Here is a 20835-nt window from a genome sequence, read left to right on the forward strand (position 1 = left end):
ATTACTGGAACACTACCCTGAGTGGTGAAACGAAACGACCTTGAGCTCTCAATCTCAATGTTCAGTTGTTCACCATAAATTTGCTTCAATGCGTGCGTGTATATTTTTTATATAAATTCTTACTATTATAGCAATTGGAAAATATTTCAGGCCAAATGAATTTTTCGCTATAATTTATAAGCATATGCCTTGCTCCCTAGGGCGTTGAATTAATTAGAGACATATACGTTTTCAAGCATTAGATTTATCTAATATCGGATAACACTTAGAGCGTACATTTAGAATATGTAGAAATTTTTCATTTATTTATATTTAAATAGCTTAGTTTGTTACGATTTTTACAATAATGGAGACATCATACATCAACAGTCCCATTGCATTGGTTTCTCCATGTCGGAGCCTGCCAGTAGAGGGCGCGCTGTATGCATGCGTTTCCGAGAAAAAAATGCCGTCATCTCCTGTCATTCATATAAAATAATGAAAGCATAAATATTTTTCATCGTTTCATTTCAATCCTGTCAGAGTTGATTCAAGTAATATCAGTTAGTAACATGGTGCATAACAATGATGTCCCATATCATCAAGGATATATTGACGATTTAAAACGTGCACCAAGTTGGCGCCGATCAGGCAACCAAGGCGGTCGTGGCATCCATTACTTGTGAACATTTGTGATAAGCTGGACGTTCTCATTGAAGTAAAAGTTCGATTTTGAAACCCATGTCTTTTAGAGTAAAGCCTTTTTGTTGGAGGGAACTTATATGCGCGGAAGAATTTGGCTGTCAGTAGTTTTGTACATTTTTAATACAGGACCCATGGGGTTCTGAAGCCTCGAAAGCATGCAGCATCACAATAATCAGAGTAACAGGTACCGGAGTTATGCGCCGAAACAGTATTATTCAACAGGTGAGTATCACTGACTCTAAGTAACAAGTAGTAAATGATATTCTACGGCATGTGTCTACTGTTTTACTAAAATTTTCCTCTGTTTATGGTAATGTAATAGGTTAAAATAAGTACACCTCCAAATTTTGTTCTACCCCACCCATTCTGTGGATTTTATTTCACTTTTTTTAAACTCAAATTAAGTTTGTTAATTCTTTTCTAATAATCATAATGTTATGAGGTATATTTTTCTTTTATTTAAATGAAGTCCTAATTTAGATTGCAAACTGCCTAGTTTTTAATTATTTGAAGAAAAATAAAGGTTGCATTTATACAAACTGAGAAAATTTGATATTGAATGTGTTTTCACCATCATCATGTTAAAAAAATATGTTTGATTACAGCAGTTAGTCAACATTAGCAATTACATAATTAACAAATCAAATAGTATTCATGTTACTTGATTGTGTTTGCTTGACCTTTGACTTTCAGAAATTCAATCTTTAACCTTATTAACTTGTAGTTGATGTTGTCAACTTGTCATCCTAACAACCTATACTTAGGCTTAATTATTGGATTGCATGTGTGACTTCATAGTTAATGCTATCCAGACCTTCTGAAATATGCTCCTATTGACCATCTGACAAAGCAATCACCTAGCAATGAAACATTGAATTTGAATACTCACTCACTCAGCCTGACTCAGGTTGTCAACCAAGCACTATATACCATTAAACTGCTGCAAACCATTACCCAACCCAGCAATACAACATTGAACTGCTGCAAACCATCACCCAACTTAGCAGTTGCTACATTCCATCACCCATTGAACTGCTACATTCCATCACCCATTGAACTGCTACATAGTACATACCATCACCCATTGAACTGCTACATACCATCACCCATGAACTGCTACATACCATCACCCATTGAACTGCTACATACCATCACCCATTGAACTGCTTCTTACCATCACCCATTGAACTGCCACATATCATCACCCATTGAACTGCTACATACCATCACCCATTGAACTGCCACATATCATCACCCATTGAACTGCTACATATCACCCAATGAACTGCTACATACCATCACCCATTGAACTGCTACATACCATCACCCATTGAACTGCTTCATGCCATCACCCAACTTAGCAGTACAAAATTGAACTGTTGTAATTCTGACAAAAAAGTGCAAGCATGTGCACATATTCATACCAAATAATTGGATTTTTAATTAATTTTGAATGAACCATCTTTTATCTTGGTAAAGTGTAGCATTTTGAGCAATTTTTCTCAAGACTTTTTTTAAACAAGAGTGCGGAAGCTCTTACATCTGACTCAAGCAAAAAGTATTGCTTTATAGCAACTAGACAGCATTTATTAGCTATGTATGCTTCCTGAAAAGTAGTGACCAAATTTAATAGTTAAATTGGACTTTTAAGACTGGCCTGATGACTTTAGGGATCTAAATGTGTAGAAATATTGCTCCTGCTATTCAAGTACAAGGATTCAAAAGTTTAACAAATTTAGTCATTGATATTTCTATTGGTTATGCAGATAGTTGAATTGATACAAGCACCTGTGGATAAATACTCTATTCTGTGATTGGGCTATTTGAGTTTTAAATAGATAATATTGCTAAATTTTGGGATTATTATTTAACTTCTTATTGATGATTCCCTGAATAATTGGGATATTAATGAGGAAATTTATAATAATAATTGTAAGTCCTTGAGGTAATTGTAACTAGTATATCATAATATTTTATTCCTCAATTGTTTTAGTAAGCTGTGTTGTTGATTAAAATGCTGTCTTAGATCTGATGGTAGAAATTAGTATATGTTCAGTTTGTGTGGCATGTAGGCACAGCTTCCAAACTATTATGTTATCCATATGTTTTATGGTAATTACAATAACATCAAACCCATGATTATAATGAATCATTGCTGTTCAAGAAGAGAACTTATTGGTGATAATTGATGCTTAATACAAAGATTTCTTCGAATTGTTTAATTTGATTAAGGACATGTTGTGGCAGAAGCACCTTCCAGTATCAGTCATCATTTCCTTTGCGGTAGGTACCAATTTTACATTTTTCTCAGCCTCTTGTTGTGGGAGGAAGGCAGTTTCAGTACAAAACACTTGTTCAGTTGTGCATTCGTATTAAGTTTGAACACAGCACAGACTGCGATGTTTATAAGCCTTATAAAATGCCCCTTTTTGATTAAAGTTTGAGCTTTGTGGGAATATCTATTCAATGCATTAACATATTGCACAATTATTAGGATTCAATCTATGTATTTATACCGCACCCAGTCAAACGCAGGCCGTTTCGACCTACCAAAATTTTTTTATTAAAGAAGAATACTCGTGAGTTACGCGGAGATTATAGAGTTGGCTGTGTACTAAAGGCATTTAAATGTCCGTGCTTTCATTTGTGAGCTTCGATCGTGGTGGCAGTGAAAGTAGCAACCTTGCATTTATATACGTACACGTTCGGAAAGGAAGCTATACTCGTTAGTTTCTTTAATTGATGCTATGTACGTTAAACCCTGACCGATGTGCGATCGTTTCTTATAGATGTAATTTTGGGATTGAGAAGATAACTTATATATACCGATATTTTATTTTTGAATGCCGTTATCAATTTGATCATCGTTTACCAGGAACTCGACTGTCTTCGCCTCGATTGTGCGTAGATGCAAGGCAACTCATCACTTATTATGATACGCATATTACGTATAGCTGCAACAAGCTGCCTCATCAACTTTGTATGCTTGAACAACTTATGAGCTTACTGAATTTTTCTCCGAGTGGCATCAGTAGCCTTGCTGACATTCAGCTCTGGTACTGCACTAATCAACATAACCTAAAGGAACACGGAGCGGCTACGAACGCCAGCATCACTCTTTTCAGTGTGAGAATGCAGCCGCAAGACTGAGTCATTCCTTCTTATTGCACTCATAAACATCAATGGTTCGTATTGTCCAAATAGTGTCCACGCCCTTTCGGCGGACAAAACTTGGTCAAGATGACTTACGCAGGGTTTAAAAAGTGCATCGCTACTTGGACCATGACTTACCCCTTTCTTGGGTTATTGTCGTTGTTACAAGGTAGCCGCAATTATTTGTACTGCCGAGGAACAAAACATTGTATAGATCAGAATGAAAATAAATATATAATTCCTCCGCCTTGCCATGAACCACCATGTTCGCGCCCCAAGATTGGGTCGAGCCTCATAGTTAGGGAGTCACTTGTTTAGACTAAACCCGGTCTTCGAAACCATTTTAATTTTATATAATGTTACGACGAAGTTTTTTCTTAACCATTGTTAATGATAGATTTGATTTTAAGCGTCCTCGCATGCGGTTATTACTGGATACGGTGCCACCCATGGACAGTATTTACATTCTCTGAGATAATGTATCAATATTTTACTTATAAATCATCTATAAATTGAATGCTATCTTCATCACATACATTTCACTTGGCGTAATTTGTTTTAATAAATTTGCCCAGTTCTATTTTGTGATTCATTCGCATATACGTGCCTCGCCATTGTAGACGAGCAACAATAACACGGTTGCCTTCTTTCTTGACTTTTGTGACGTTGTTAGAGGAGCGATCACATGTTTATTGTGCTAGGTTATCTACTGTTAATTGTGATGGATTATCTACTGTTAACTACGCTGAGTTATCTACTGTTAATTGTGCTGGGTTATCTACTGCAGAGACTCCGATTGGTAGACCTGTTAATTGTGCTAGGTTATCTACTGTTAATTGTGATGGATTATCTACTGTTAACTACGCTGAGTTATCTACTGTTAATTGTGCTGGGTTATCTACTGCAGAGACTCCGATTGGTAGACCTGAGTGAACGACGAGAAGCTTGCCCTAAAAAGCAATCAGAATGTCCTGTAGTAAAATTCTACAAGGCTATACATACAATATTTAGAACGATGCCAGAAATTCTAAATATTTGATACAAATGCAATTTTTGACAGAATATTACTTAGAAAAATCCTGCAAGACTCATTTTTTATGAAGAGGTCGTTAGAAATGAGAAATTTTAGACATGGAAAGTTGGTTGTGCTTCTACTAGAATCAACGCAATTCTGACAGAATAATAGGTGATCTTGATATCAGTAAACCATATTGGAATCTTTTAAAATAAGCTGAGTTAATCGCAAAAACATCTAGCGTTCTTCGTGTAAATTTAGCCGGCCAAAAGACCCACACCGATATTGTAAATCTTGAAACTTTTCTATTTCAATTTGATGCGTGAACCAGCGAAGTGCAAATTGTCCAAACTATCTTTCCAATAATTATTTTGAGTGGTGGTAGAAAATTCAGTAATGAACGTTCGAAATGTATCGGCTATAATCCTTACAAAAAAGTGAAAAATTTAGGCTCCCTTTCAACGATTCACAGATTATGAAAGTGATGCATGATTAAAAAAATGCATACTGGTCTTCTATGCGTTTCGAAAAATTTTCACGAAGCTTAAGGGATTGCTCACTTGATTTGTATTGTTTTACACTGCACATTAAGCCAATTAGGAAACATAGTATCTAAAGAAGAGGTATTATCTTACGAATAATGCTAATTTAGATTCGGCGGGCACTATAGATGATAATATAATGACGAACGAAGAGGTATTATTTTACGAATTGAGTCAATTAGAATGCAGCGGTCACGATTAGTAGTACTAGTGCGATGAAGAGCTGTCTCATGGGTACAGTTGAAACTGAGGAAGAAGTTCCCGGTTGGTGGCAGAGACAACATTTTAATCAGTCAGTGCAAATAATTTAGGTGTGATGTAAATAGGCTTTACCTTGAATATATTTAGGATAAACGATTTGCAGAACGATTTTTAGTAAGCGTAAATTCGGCTTACTCATTAAGAAGGGTGAGATTTTACCATGCCTAATATTAAATATCCAACAATATTTTAAAGGCATGGGACTGACGGTTATACATAAAGGTTAATGAAGTTTAATTCTTAATATTAGTCTTATAAAATATTTCTAATGAATAGGCAAGCATTTATCACATTTAATAAAACAATCAGTACTCAGTGTTCACGATTACTGACAAAAGCATGCATACTGAGAAAAATCCCAAACTTTGACTTCCTTTCCGCCACATCACGCGCTCGAGTTTGGCCGGTTGAATCGATGATGCGGTGCATTCTGTGTCAGAAGAATCCGAATTTATTGAAGTGAAATTCTTATACTAGCTCAAGAGTTGCGATCGGCCTTGCAAGAGTTCAGTGGAGCAGCCTTTAGTGGCAGTAAATCCAGTTTTTTTGCTCGATTGTAGCCGGACGCCGAACTGCCTGAGCTGCAGTGGTGTGGCTCGCATGTTATCCATGTCTTCGGGGAATCATGTTCTCCCGAACACCAGACCCCGAATGTCGACGATGGTTGCAGGTGGTGTTCGCAATTACTTCAGCCCCTACACGCGGTATCCTTATGGGCACAGCGGTCGTCAGTTTTTCGGTGAGTTGTGACAGGCCGGGACGTCATTAAAAATTAAGTGTATGGAATCCCTAAAGACTTTCTCGGTCAGAAATGTTTGTAGTTAAATTGTATGTTGAAATCAGAACAGCCATTTTTTAATAATTGAATGTATTGGGCGTGGATGACCGAGCCTATCACCGCAATCCCTTGGCTTGAACCAAGTTAAACTAGGTTCTTGGGTTCGCTTCGTAATCTCGATTGACTACCAAATGTGTCCTGCCAGAAATTGGTTTCAGTTGAGAACTAATATCAAGCATTCATATGGCGCTAGTTTTACTGCCAGATTTCGAGTACCGGTAGATTAGACCAGCCCGCTAAGCCCAGGCCTAAGGGAAAAATTTGACAAACCTGCAGCGGCAAATACTAACTTTTATTGACAGCATTGAGCATTATGCATATAATTTGTGACGAATCTCTTCGTGATACGCTTCTTGATAATCCAGCATAATTTAGTATATTAAAGTTAAGATAAAACGCATTTGCATTTCGACGACGTAGAATAGAATACGCGTAGCCTAACTATACGTCTCGCTATGTCAATTATATCTTCACTGAATGCGATCCTAATGTATCATCACGGAAATTATGTCCCGGGTGAAAATGGAAACTCAAATCAATCAAGTACCTGGGCTGTGCTTTATTTAAACGAGCACGCAGTTATCACGATTTGATTACTTACGCATATTAAAGTGTTTATGATCATGAGAACGCAAGTTTCGGAGTAACTAATTATTTACACAAGAATTCAAATTTTATGAGACTTCGTCTTGGAGGACCGGAAGACGCAATGCGTCCAAGCTCGCCCGACCTCGAATTGAATTTATACACCGAAACTTTAAACATAAATGATTCATTGAAATTCTTTAGTCATCTTATTGTAACAGCGTGAACCGTTTGAACTCAATACCGATCGTGGCGGTAGATGCTTGTACTAGTGTCAAATGAATAAATATTATTTACTAAACTCAGTTAAAGATTCGTTTACCATTGCTACGGACACGAAAGACGAATTAGCCACTTCGTTTAAATTTGCGATCGTGGTGGAAATTTTTGAGAATGAGAGCTGAGGTTGCAGCGAGAGCACGTTCTCTTCGAGGAATGTTTGACGCTGGCTCGCCTCAGAAGCGGCCGCAGCTTTGCCACGCTCTGCTTCACACCTCGTCGTCCATGTGATCACTGCAGTGCTCTCCCTCTGAATGCTTCACACCTCCTCGTCCATGTGATCACTGCAGTGCTCTCCCTCTGAATGCTTCACACCTCGTCGTCCATGTGATCACTGCAGTGCTCTCCCTCTGAATGCTTCACACCTCGTCGTCCATGTGATCACTGCAGTGCTCTCCCTCTGAATGCTTCACACCTCGTCGTCCATGTGATCACTGCAGTGCTCTCCCTCTGAATGCTTCACACCTCGTCGTCCATGTGATCACTGCAGTGCTCTCCCTCTGAATGCTTCACACCTCCTCGTCGTCCATGTGATCACTGCAGAAATCCTGAATTATTTTTCTGTTGGAGGTAATTAAATCTCAGTGCAGGAAACGATACGATTGAAGCAACTGCGGGTCAGCATACGTACTCGGGATACTTGAAGATCGAAGTTTTGCTCACTATTCTGTGCTCAATTCTATTTTCGTTCACCATCTCGCATGTAATTCTATTTGTGCGCCCGCTATCTCGCACGAAATCCTATTTTGGCCAACGATCCAACACACTAGTCTATTTTTGTCCACGACCCCGCACGAAATTCAATTTTTGCCCGCGATCCCGCACGAAATTCTATTTTTGTCCGCGATGCCGCACGAAATTGTATTTTTGTCCGCGATCCCGCACGAAATTATAATTTTGTCCGCGATCCGCACGAAATTCTAATTTTGTCCACGATCCCGCACGAAATTTTAATTTTGTCCGCGATCCCTCACGTAATTCTATTTTTGCCTGCGATCCCGCACGAAATTTTAATTTTTGTCCGCGATCCCGCACGAAATTCTATTTTTGTCCGCGATCCCGCCCGAAATTCTATTTTTGCCCGCGATCCCGCACGAAATTCTAATTTTGTCCGCGATCTCGCACGAAATTCTAATTTTGTCCACGATCCCGCACGAAATTCGATTTTTGTCCGCGATGCCGCACGAAATTCTAATTTTGTCCGCGATCCCCTACGAAATTGTATTTTTGTCCGCGATACCGCACGAAATTCTAATTTTGTCCGCGATCCCGCACGAAATTCTAATTTTGTCCGCGATCCGCACGAAATTTTATTTGTGCCCGCTATTCATAACGAAGTCCTATTCGCGCTTAACTCTTTCATACAAAAATTTGCTTTCGCTCACTTTTCCCTGTCGCGAGGCGGAACTATTTTGTAGAGCCTGTGAATCTAATGCTTAGTCATTTTATCCGTTCCCATACTTTCTTGTGTCTATTTATTTTTTGCTTGCTATTAATGTTATGTGTGACGTACCCTCGAAGTTCGTGTGAATCAGACGCCACGATAAATGTTTCGTAAAAAAATAATAATTAACGCAGAAATCAGTCTAAATGCTAAAATGACGTCAATTATAAATGGTCGAGAGACTTTTTCTTTCATCATAGCGTTATTTTTTGACAAAAAGTATGTTAATTAGAAGAAATTAAATTTTAGCTTTCCTTCCGAAAACATTTTTATTCATTCTGCTGTTTTTTTACTCATTGGAGTTTTCCTAAGAAAATAGATCATCCACTCTCTTATGTTCATTTCTATCTCAAATTCAAGTCATGTTATTCATCAAACGTTTTAAATGTATCCCTGGCTTAGCCTCTTGTAAAATCCGTTTTTTTTTCAAACAAGCAGTAGATCGTTTTTTCATTCGAACCTTTGTATTCTCAACTGATCATATTACACGTTATATGTAATCTTCTACTTAGAAACTCGTGGATAAACTACTGGAAAATAATTCCGAAAACTTGCTTTTAAATGTGGGACGCAAGTTCTGAATCTTGCCTGGCTAGCTTTGCATGTAGTTCCAACAAATACTGTAGAGCATTCAAGTACCGTTGACTCGATACATTCTGGATACGACTGAAGGCAACGTTTACGATTTATGTTCCACAAAATTAACGAAAATTTACTGAATATTCTGATTTAAATTAATCTTTTCATTGTCTTTTGTTGAAATACTTTTTCGAGGAGTTGTGCCCTTTTTGCCATATTTTTGAGACATGAATTAATGTGAATGGTGTTGAATTAATGTGATTTTTATAACGACGGCTAAGGTTTTTGTTACAGTTTCACTGTTATCATTTGGCTGTGGTCCGCGTATTCAACAACACACTTTCAACACAGTACCGAAGTATTTAATGCCTCTAATCGCAAAAATAACTTTACTATCCGTCTACCGTGTGTATTCATGAACGGTATGCTGCCGTCATGGCATGAATCGCTCGTTAGTGACTTTAATTGTCGTCTAAACGCTCCCACTTCGTGACAGAAATATCAGCTGTTATTCCCCTGAAGCTGTAGCGCCAGCATGCAAGGGGCACACTCGTTTCCGAGCAGCTAGCCAACTGTGCCTGTGCTGCTGGCTGCAGCGTAGCGACACGTTCCCTTCAGTAGACCTGTTGCAAGAGCTTCAGTTGGTTACGAGCAGGTTGCGCTCTGTGCGGCTATTTTCTCAGCTTTGCAGTGAATGTGGCGGCACAAGAAAGCCTCATAAGTGTTGGTTCTTCTCTATATATCTCTGCTCTGGATTCACTCTTGACCGTGTGCTTGACGCTCGTGCCACGTTCGTAAAATGGAGTTCGTCATGATGTGCGACAACCTCAAGCTGTTCGGTTGCTAACGTTGCCGTTGAACGGTCAGAAATAGAGCGCGATGAACCTTGAGTGCGTTAGACTTATAAAAGACGATCACTCGTTTAACGATAACTTCATTGCTTCACGCTTTTAGAGCGGATTTGAATAGGATAATTGAAGTTTCAATGTTGCGATTGTTGTTTTTTTTTCTGCTCGCCCTGTACGAACATTGGATTTTTTTAATGGGACCTCGTACTTACAATGTCGGAAAGTATTTAAATGACAAGCAAGTTATCAATTCGAAAGTTTTCATTAGGGAACTAGAGAATGCTTAACAATATTTCCTACCTTTTCTCTTCCATCAAAGTCAATACCTAAAACAATATTGAGCTTGTAAATCAAGCTTGTCGGAAACCCTTCAACTCCTATGGGGCTTCGCGAAGTGAAAGTTTTTCAGTGCTCAGAACTGGTCGGTGTGTTGCGGGACTTGGAATTAGACATGGACGCTGTTCATTTTCTACATATAACAGTTTTGTTACCTTGATAATTCAAGGAATCCAGTAATGGAAGTATTTGTTTTGAGGCGGTGAATCAGATACGTAGACGTCAAAATAAAATAATAATTTCAAATGGTGTTCCGTTTGATGGCAATTAAATGTTCACCATTTTCCATAAAGCACGCAATGGGTTGCTTGTCTCCTGATCAATGATGATGAAACATGCGACCCTTATGTGGAAATGCGTTTCGCTCAAGTTTGTGATCAATTCACAAACTTTAATTGCTCAATTATGGACAATTTCCAGTTTTCTGGAGTAATCTTTAAGCCGTGATATAAATATTTTCCTAATATCTACTATGCCTTGCATACAAACCACTAATTAGGCAATGCCATTAGCCTATAGTTCCGAGGAGTGCGTTATCTTTGAGTTTATACAAGTTAATTGTATGTGTCACCGAAGTAGTTATTTAATATTCTAACGGGCGAGGAAATAAAATATTTTTTGCCTATAAATTGTTTTAGTAACAACTTGGAACGAAGACTTCATAAGTGATGTTTACGGGCGTTGAATAATAAATAAACGTTCGCTGAGCCAGCTTCATCTGGAAACATTGAGCATATTGATAAGGTTTGTGTTTTGTTTTAAAATGATTTCCTTGTTTACGATGCAATTACTTCCTTTTAATAGTTGAACTTTTTTGATGCGATCCTCGTAATTTTCTCCTGTAGAAATATACTTCACTACTATAACATTTCATATTTTTAGTTTGATATTCTTTGTTTTTTTTTTTCATTATGTGCTGGACGAGCGTACCTGCTCGGTGATACCTTACTAACTGATCCAATCACCGTGATCAATTAGTTATGGGTGACCTTTGCTTCACTAGGGCTGACCTCGACTGCGTTCTAGAGGTACTAGCGGCTCTAGTGACGACTTGGTAGGCCATTCAGCTCACCCTAACATCACTAGAGCAGGAGACCTTTGCTTCACTAGGGGTGACCTGATCTGCATTCTAGAGGTCCTAGGCTATTCAGCTCACCCTAACATCACTAGAGCAGGAGACCTTTGCTTCACTAGGGCTGACCTGATCTGCATTCTAGAGGTCCCGCGGCTCAAGCGCCGACCTGCTAGTCCACCAGCAAGTTGACTAGCTTACCCTAGCGCAAAAGTTGTTCCTGCAGGCAGCGGCGGCGCTCTCAAGGACTCATGCATTCCAACTCGTCATCCGCAACCCATGAGGCCGCCGACCCCTCCCCCAGTCATGACCACACATCGCTTTGCTTTCGAATTCCATGCGAACCTGTTCCTCTTCACGGTTTATTTGTCTAGAATAGAATAGAATAGAAGTGTCGGCGTTGAAGAAATAGGCCCATGGCCTGTTGCCGATTCTTGAACTTTTCGTGACTTGATTCACAAGGGATCCGGCCTTTGGAACCTAGCTTGCGTGTTATACATTGTACATTATTTCATCCTCGGAAACAGTCGAAATTTTATACTTGATTGGATTTCTGTCTAAATATATGAGCATTATCCACCATCATGTTTTTCGGTCGGATGAAGTTTCTGTATATCGTCCCTTACAGTTGTAAAAAGTAGATTGGTTGTGCCGTTTTTTGTTCTGAAGATGGTTGCAGCTTGGGAATGATGCAACAATTATCTTTGTTCTTTTGACCCCGTACTGCTTAGTTAATTTCTCTTCTCGAATAAGGGGCGGAAACAAAGACATTACCTTGGTGTTCAGAGGTCCATGGCCGCAGATAAACTGTCCCTGATTTCTTCCTAATTAATGGAATCTCGAGTTCTTTTATATTTGGATCAGCGGCGCTTGCAGGAATCCGTTAGGTGGCTGTTGCCCCTTGCCGCTACTCTCGGGTGAACGGCCGCTACTCGTCGAGCTCTTCCGTACAGAGTGAGAGGAGCGACCAGCCTCAGACCGGCTCCTGATTTGATGCACGGTCATGACTTTATCTAGTGCACTCTCTTCCTTCAGCTTCATTGTTTCGCAACTATTCGTTATCTCTCATCATGTTCTTCAGTTTCTGGATGCCCATTTTATCTTTCTGTCGATTTGTATCCTCATCAGAATATCCTCCAGTTTCCTATTGTAGCTTTCATTTTTTCTTCCGCCTCCTCTTTCTCCCCGTTCCGGAGGGGCTTTTCTCGGCGTCTCCAACAGTGCAACAGGGGATTTACATCAATCGGCTCAATTTTTACAGAATTTGTTCCATTTATTATATTCCCAGCAAAGTTTCTTCATATTTCATTACAATTTCAGCGTCATTTGCTCTCCTTGAAGGAGTTTTCATGTTTAGAATAGCTGCATCGCTGAGCAGCCAGCACAGGTTCATGTAAAAGTTGGTATCGTTTTCTGATTCGTTGGCGTGGTTTTCTGTTGCGGAATGCGGTCATTGTGATCCCGTCGTGCGCGTGCTGGGTGGCTGGCTGGACCGCTTGCGGTCATCGCCGCGCTTGCCTGTAGCGGCAACAGGTGCATGCGACTTTGCTCAGGCTAGAGACCATGTATCATGCTTATTGAAGATGTCCATGCCGGAGAAATACTTCATATTTAATTGAATAATATTAATCCAAGGACTCACTTGAATGACCATTGCATTGATCTGACCTATTAAAGTTTTTCTGGTGTTAGTGAGTTAGATGTTCTTAAGAGTTTCAGACCACATCTAGCCGCCATCTGTTTATTATTTTATATAGAGCGCGAATTTACCTGTTCTTATTGAATTAGAGCTACAATTGAAGCGGTATCTCCCAATGATGCAGGTGTTGAATGAAAGATTCATGATACCGGTACGTGGCCTTCTTTAACAAAAATATTTTATTTTCTCTTGCAGGTGAGTCGAGAAGCGCCGCGATGGGAACTTGGGTCACGGCTGATTGCGCGTCAGTAAGTGCGTTCGTATGTATTTGTGTTCTTTCCTTTTAAATTTATCTTATCCGTAATTAACTGCAATGATTTCTGCCATCGTCAATCGTCCTTGTAATGCGCAACGCAGCTCGCGATGACAAGCTTCTCTCCTATGTTATTATTCCTTGCAAGGTCGTCGTAATTTGATTACGCAGTCATTAGCTCCGAAGCAACTCGCTCGAGCGTTAGTTCTCTTTCAGTGCTGACATCTACATCAGCCGCTTCTAAGGATTCAATAAATTTGTTTAAACATTGTCAAGGACGTGGTAATTCTAACTCGTGGAATTTGCTTACAATGTGGCTTGCAAAATACTCAAATTTCTTTCGTTACTGTCCGTTATACTTCGTGCTATTGAAACAATTTCAGCCGTTTCTCATTATCCTTCTTAAAAAAATTCTCAGAATTGCAATCTGATTTTTTTGTATTCGTCCCTGTGCAATGCGTGTTCGAGTTGTCGTACATGATATTGCATCTATTTTTCCTTGTTAATAATACTAATTTCCTTAAGAAGTGTGTTTAAGAAGTGAAGAGTGTGTTTGCACGCACTCTTCTTCTTAGAGTTAATCCGAACTGAAAATTGTTGGAGGATAATCGGCTCACGATCATTGAAGACCCTTGGTCGGCCACCGATACAGCGACCAATATTGGCACTGGGCGCGGTAAAGCGGGATCCAGCTTTTACATTGATGGTGTCGTATGTGTTAGGGATCATTTAGGCAGGCGCAACAATAAATTCAGTTGTGCATGTGCGTCGGGATGCTGCGGAGTAGCAACAGCATCTATGCATCATGCATCCCCTCATTCATCACGTGTGTCCGACGCGCCTCTTTGAAAGTCAAAGAGATTTGCCATTTAGAGTAATTAGGATTTTTTTGGCAATTAAGTTCGTAGCCGAAACAATTGCATATAAATATCTGTGAAAGCAAAAAATATCAATCAGTAGCAATAATAAACAATAAAATATATAAAATGTCTGGTTTTTATTGCTTATAATATATTCAAAAACTATGATCGGAAATGTTAGGCATTTTCCTCGTTTTGCCCAACCCTTGAATGTTATGTGTACTTAATCACTTATATTCTATGTTTGGGGTAAGTGGGAGCTGCAAATTATATGGCCGTGAGCACAAAGTGGAGGAGTATACAGCACGTGGCTACAGCACAACGTGATGCTACAACACACCATGGCTGTCCTATAAAAAACTTTACACGTAATGGCCTATATACACGTAGCGCCTTGTGTCTTGTCTGTGATTGAATACTGCTAATTGAAAATGATTGATTTGAGTGATGATGATTGACTGCTTGAGTTACCTCCAACTCGTAGCTATTTATGAAAATACGGCCCTATAGCTCATCTGAGGTGGCACAGTCCAGGCCCTATACTTTCAAAAAAAGTTAAGAGATCGTAAGTTCATCAGCCAATCATTGGCGGGCTTTAATTCTAGCAAAATCCATCAATCATAGACAAGAAAATAGAGCGTAAGTACTTACGTTCGTTTAGCGAGTTTTGAAAGTATGGTCCCAGGTGGTCGCCAAAGCTCACGCCAGAAGATCGTGTGTAAAACACCGCTCAATTACACGCAACTTTCTCGGTGTGGCACCTATAGTGCGTACGGCGTCTCCTGGCCTCTCACGGGCACGCACTTTGATCTCCATAAACTGTTCCGTCAAGCGATATTCATCGGCCGGTTGTGTTTAACGAAATTCAGCGGCCGGTTGTGTTTAACGAAATTCAGCGGCCGGTTGTGTTTAACGAAATTCAGCGGCCAGTTGTGTTTAACGAAATTCAGCGGCCGGTTGTGTTTATCGAAATTCAGCGGCTGGTTGTGTTTAACGAAATTCAGCGGCCGGTTGTGTTTAACGAAATTCAGCGGCCGGTTGTGCTTAACGAAATTCAGTAGCCGGTTGTGTCGGACGACCTAAAATACATCGACGGCAATTTGCCAGATGCCGACATGAGTTCGGGAAGCCAATTAGCCGGTACGCCATCAGCCGGTACGCCATCAGCCGGTACGCATGCATGTGCACCGCTGCTGTGCAGTCGCCCGAGAAGTAAATAAATAATTAGGAGTTCGCTTTCGGTGCCCAGACTGTTGTCTATGACTCACTCTTCGAACATGAGATACATATCCGAACGGCACGTTTTTAATCCTGCTAATATCTTAGTAAGGCGTATCAATTTCAGCGTATTTTATTGTCATATTATTGTTTCTTTGTAGTCCTCATAAATATTATTTGGCTAGATTCGAAATGATTGTTTTAAATGAGAGATAAATTTCAGATGGTGTTGTAAATTTTTAGAAGTGCTTTCATTTTTTAGTTTTGACGGTATTAGTTGAGACACCAGTTATGTAGTTGATGATAAGAGTTGATGTAAATAAGAAGTATCACAGATATCAATGCAATCCATCAAGACGGAGGTAATTTCTGAAGAACTAAATGGGCACAACGAATTCCGCTTTTCAGCACGATTTGCAAAAATAAACCGCATTATTTAAAGCTCTAGTCGAACTTAGTCCGAACAGGAACCACGATGAAAAAGAAGAATATCCTTAGGAGGCATTTCTGCTGTGGGCGCCGGCTTACGAGCAGTGAAGTGTTGCGCCCAGACAAGGAGGCGTCTTCAGATAATTTGCATCATTTTTAAGCAATCGAGTTTATGCCATATGAGGACTTGTTGAAGATTTTGGTCCTAATTCAGCGGTAATTGTCAACAAGACCAAAAGAACTTTAGCAGGATGAACTCTATTGTTTTGGGGCAAGCTAAAGCCTCGTCGATGCTTTGCGTCTGCGCGCCAAAAACAGTCTTCATTCAAGTAATAAAAATGGCAACGATATTGGTGCGATGAAGCGAGTTAATGTTAAGACAAAATCTTTTTCGTGAATAACACTTACTTAGGACATTAATTAATATTGTTGCGACGATTGTTTGATCTTACTCGTGCGTTGCAGAAGTACTGCATTGAAGATGGAATCTCACACTGTAAGGGTAATGCTGGAGAAGCGAAGATTGTCGTTGAGGGAGGCCCTTTTTAAAGACAAAAAAGGCCGATAATTCAATGTATACTAGTTTATTTGTAGGTTCCGCTATAAAAATTCCATTTATTTTCTTCTTGCAGTATTTAAAATTTAATTAGGAAGTACCCCTATCATGAATTTTAGCCGGCCAACGCAATTGAGAAAAACTAAATCACGGAATTTGTCCGGAAAAATGACCGTCTGGCAACCCTACTTAGAAAAGTACAAAAAAATTAAATAATAGTACAAGATGAAGCAATCGTAGTCAACGCGTTAACGAGTCAAGACAGAGGAAGAGTATTTGCCTGTTGAATATCGCCGACAGGCTTAGCAAACCATTGCTTAGGCAGAAAATATCCCTATAAATGTGCAGGATTCAAAGTGCCCGTGCCTGATGAGAAAGACTTGAAAGTAATTCTTCCTCGAAGTGTTTACCGGAAACTTGAGCTCACTGGCCGGGGAGCTCAAGTTTGTCCCCATTGAGTTCTATGCTCACTGGGGAGCTCGTATGCCATGATCCATCGATGGACTTATTTAAATATTAGTTTCCTTATTTAAATTTCGTGTTAAAATTATTTCGTGAAATTTTATTTCGATTAAATGCGAGATAAAAATTAAATTAATGTATAAAAAAAGTTATGGAAGTAATGGAAGTATAGAAATAGTTGTAATACAGGTTACTGAATAAAGGCTCTGAAATTAATTTTTTGGGAGGCCAAATGCTCGTCTGGGAAACGCTGTTAGAAATTAGAATATTGCAGTTTCTTATATTACCTTTTTAAATATTAATGTTAGTTCTGCGTCTAAAATGAGGTACGCTTGAAGATCGTTGGTAACGAGATAATTTTGAAGGAGTCCGGGTAAACTTGGTTGAGATACTTGAATTCATATGAATATTTACATATCGAAAAAAATTACATGACTCGAGAAAATAATCGAGCAGCATTTCCTAGGAAATATCAGCATTTGAGACCGCTCACGAAATATATCCTTCATTCCTGATGTTCCGAAACTTCCGATGGATGAAAACTGCTATACTTTTTTGTCCGCAACGAAAAAACTTAGTGTTGCGGAACGCAAGCTTTGTGTGTGCGTGAAAGTATTACATGAAAGCTGGGCAAGTAATTGCATCTATTTTACGAGTGTATGTTTTACCGACACTTGTGACTTGCTGATATTTGGACATCCTTGTCTAGATTCTTTATCATTGTCTAGACCAAAATAAATACATTTGAAGAGGGTCGTCAAAATAACTAAATGCTCACCAATTAATAAATACATTCAGGAAAGTATAATTTATGAATCACACGCACACGTGTAAGATCTCGGTGATGTTTCCATGATTTAATGATAACGGTGTAGAAATTCGTGTCAACGTTGCCATTTTTTTACATTTTCTTGTATTCAGTTTGTTAGAAGTGCGCTGTTTTCTTTAATGGTAATGTCAATTATAAGCCGAAATTGCTGTCCAGGATGTGTTCATTAATATTGATTGTATTTTCTCACTTTGCATCATAAATAATAATTTTATTTTTTCAGTTTTTGCATCTTACTGCCGCACAGACAGCGTAAATTTCTTATCGTTCATAAGGGAAAAAACTTTAGCAATGGAACTTACAATGATCCTGGAACTTACAATGATACAGGAACTCGCGATGCTGGCATGATCCTATGCCGCACCAGCAAAATTCGCTTACGTGCACGCAACGGCCAATTTTTCGTCCGTGATCGGTGGTTTTAACTATGAAACCCGTCATTGATTGGCTGGCGGATTAAGAACGCGTTAGTATTTTTGATAGTACGGCCCCCGTAGCCCCGGTCCCAGCGTGCAGGTCAAGATTCTCCCGTCGCGGCGAGCGTGTGAAGCTCAGCCGGCGGATGCTGTCGCCGCTGCTGCTGCCACGTTGCTGTTTTCTTGTGTTGATCTGTCACTGTTGCAGTTATTTCAATGAATTTTCGTTGCCATTTTACTGTTGATGTTGTAATGTATTTGTATTTTTGAAATGTATATAATGTACTGTTGATGTTGTAATGTATATAATGCCCTGTTGATGTTGTATTTTAAAACAGGGAAAGAGTTGCCGCTGCTCTGCTGTTGCCTCGCCGTTGCCGTTTAGTTGTTTTTGTTATATTGCTGCGGCGATTTTCTTGTATTTAATACGTTGTTGCTGCTTTACGCACGCTTGTCATTTTTGTTGCCGCGATACTGCGGTGCTATTCGTGCGTGCAGCTGTGAGCGTGTCTCGCTAGTGCTATTCGTACGTGCAGCTGTGAGCGTGTCTCGCTAGTGCTATTCGTACGTGCAGCTGTGAGCGCGTCTCGCTAGTGCTATTCGTGCATGCAGCCGTGAGCGTGTCTCGCTAGTTCTATTCGTACGTGCAGCTGTGAGCGTGTCTCGCTAATGCTATTCGTACGTGCAGCCGTGAGCGTGTCTCGCTAGTGCTATTCGTGCATGCAGCTGTGAGCGTGTCTCGCTAATGCTATTCGTACGTGCAGCTGTGAGCGTGTCTCGCTAGTGCTATTCGTACGTGCAGCTGTGAGCGTGTCGACGTTGCGTTGCGTGCAGCGCTGCCGTCGCTGTGCCTGAGACGTAGCAGTCTCCTTGGCCTACTTACCTTCTCCGCTATTTCCAGTTATTCCTGCTAGCCATCCCCTGAATCTTGTAATTCCTGCTAGTTATCTTATAAATTGTGATATTCTGTGCTTTATTTCTGCTCACTGTTCTGACTCGTTTTATTCTTGCTAGTCATACTCTGAATCGTGTTATTCGCTGCTGTATTCCTGCCAGCCATCCCCTGAATCGTTTTATTCGGTGCTTTATTTCTGCTCACTTTTCTGAATCGTGTTATTCTTGCTAGCCATCCTCTGAATCGTGTTATTCGCTGCTGTATGCCTGCTAGCCATCCTCGATCTGAATCTTGTTATTCCTGATAGTTATCTTATAAATTGTGATATTCCGTGCTTTATTTTTGCTCACTTTTCTGAATCGTGTTATTCTTGCTAGCCATTCCCTGAATCTTGTTATTCGGCGCTGTATTCCTGCTAGCCATCCTCTGAATCGTGTTATTCGTTGCTGTATTCGACCTTGTGTTATTTTGCTCATTGTTCTCAATAAGTGACACTCACCTTATCGTTACCTTGGCCTGATGGCTTCGTGGCTTCGTCACTCTTTACTTTTCCAAACTAAATCATTTCTTTGTCTAATTTATTCTTCCTTCAGTTATCCCTGTCTCTATCGTCCCAATAATTGTTTCTTATTTCAATACACCCGGCATTTGGATGAATCTCGTTCCATTTATTCTTCAATAATGATACCGAACAATTGCTATTGTCTCTTTTACGCATAGGTAATTTTCCTTCGTATCATACGTAACAGACTTAACGCTGCGCCGCTCAGTTTCCCCTTTTGTTGGTAATATCAGTGATATGTGCATTAGTTATCTTTGATACGTACATCATGGTTGAACTAGTATAAGGTTGACCCATGAGATGCTCATTTTTTGCGGATGTAGTTCGTTGTTCGCCTGTGATGTCACTGATCTCTGTGACGTCACGGGCATTAACCAATCACCGAAATGCAATCAAACCAGTCAACCAATCTGTCGTGGGAATGACGGGATTGTTTACGTTTCTCGATTTCAGTGACGTAACAAGAAAGCTGAACTGAAAGACGGAAATCCTCGTGGGTCAACCTTATATAGTTCAACCATGACGTACAAGTGTTCACGATTGACCTGTACTTGTATACCAGTCGTCGGTTGTTGCAGGTCATCTCGATTTGTTTCCCCTATTCAGAGAAATAGGTGGGCCTCATTGTCCGAATTTTTAATACAATATCTGAACGTGGCACTAATGCGCCCTTTTATTGAGCCAAACTTGGTCAGGATGTCCCATGCACACAATTAGGGATTAAAGTGCATTGCTAGATGAAAAACATGAAAAAAATTAAATTAAACATTAAAACGTGTAATTAAAACATGATTAAACATTAAATTAAGCATTAAAACATGAAATTAATCATGAAAAATTCCATTACGGTAGATTTTATATCATTTTTATATTTTTCTTATTTAATCTAATTTGATAGCAGTTAGATAGAGGTTTCTTAAACAGGGATTAAACATGAAATCATGTTTTGCTTGAGAGGATAATCATCATTATTCACTTTAAACCTTCCAGGTAATGTCTAAACACTGATTTTACTTTATT

The 20835-nt window shown here is 39.5% G+C and overlaps 1 protein-coding gene across 2 annotated transcripts in view; it reads left to right on the forward strand.

The window, feature by feature from the left end:
* Nucleotides 1-476: 476 nt before the first annotated feature.
* LOC108665119 (eukaryotic translation initiation factor 4 gamma 1) overlaps nt 477-20835 on the forward strand; it is a 78791-nt gene continuing 58432 nt past the window's right edge. The window contains exon 1 of one of the 2 annotated variants that reach the window (XM_018151843.2): nt 477-906. In XM_018151843.2, the coding sequence (XP_018007332.1) occupies nt 840-906 (67 nt within the window). In that variant the 5' untranslated portion in view covers nt 477-839. Of the gene's footprint in view, nt 907-11094; nt 11309-20835 lie in introns of those variants that run through there. The other variant, XM_018151844.2, reaches the window with a different exon arrangement.

Source organism: Hyalella azteca, unplaced genomic scaffold, assembly GCF_000764305.2.
Source record: "Hyalella azteca isolate HAZT.00-mixed unplaced genomic scaffold, Hazt_2.0.2 contig13638, whole genome shotgun sequence".
Classification (NCBI taxonomy): Eukaryota; Metazoa; Arthropoda; class Malacostraca; order Amphipoda; family Hyalellidae; genus Hyalella; species Hyalella azteca.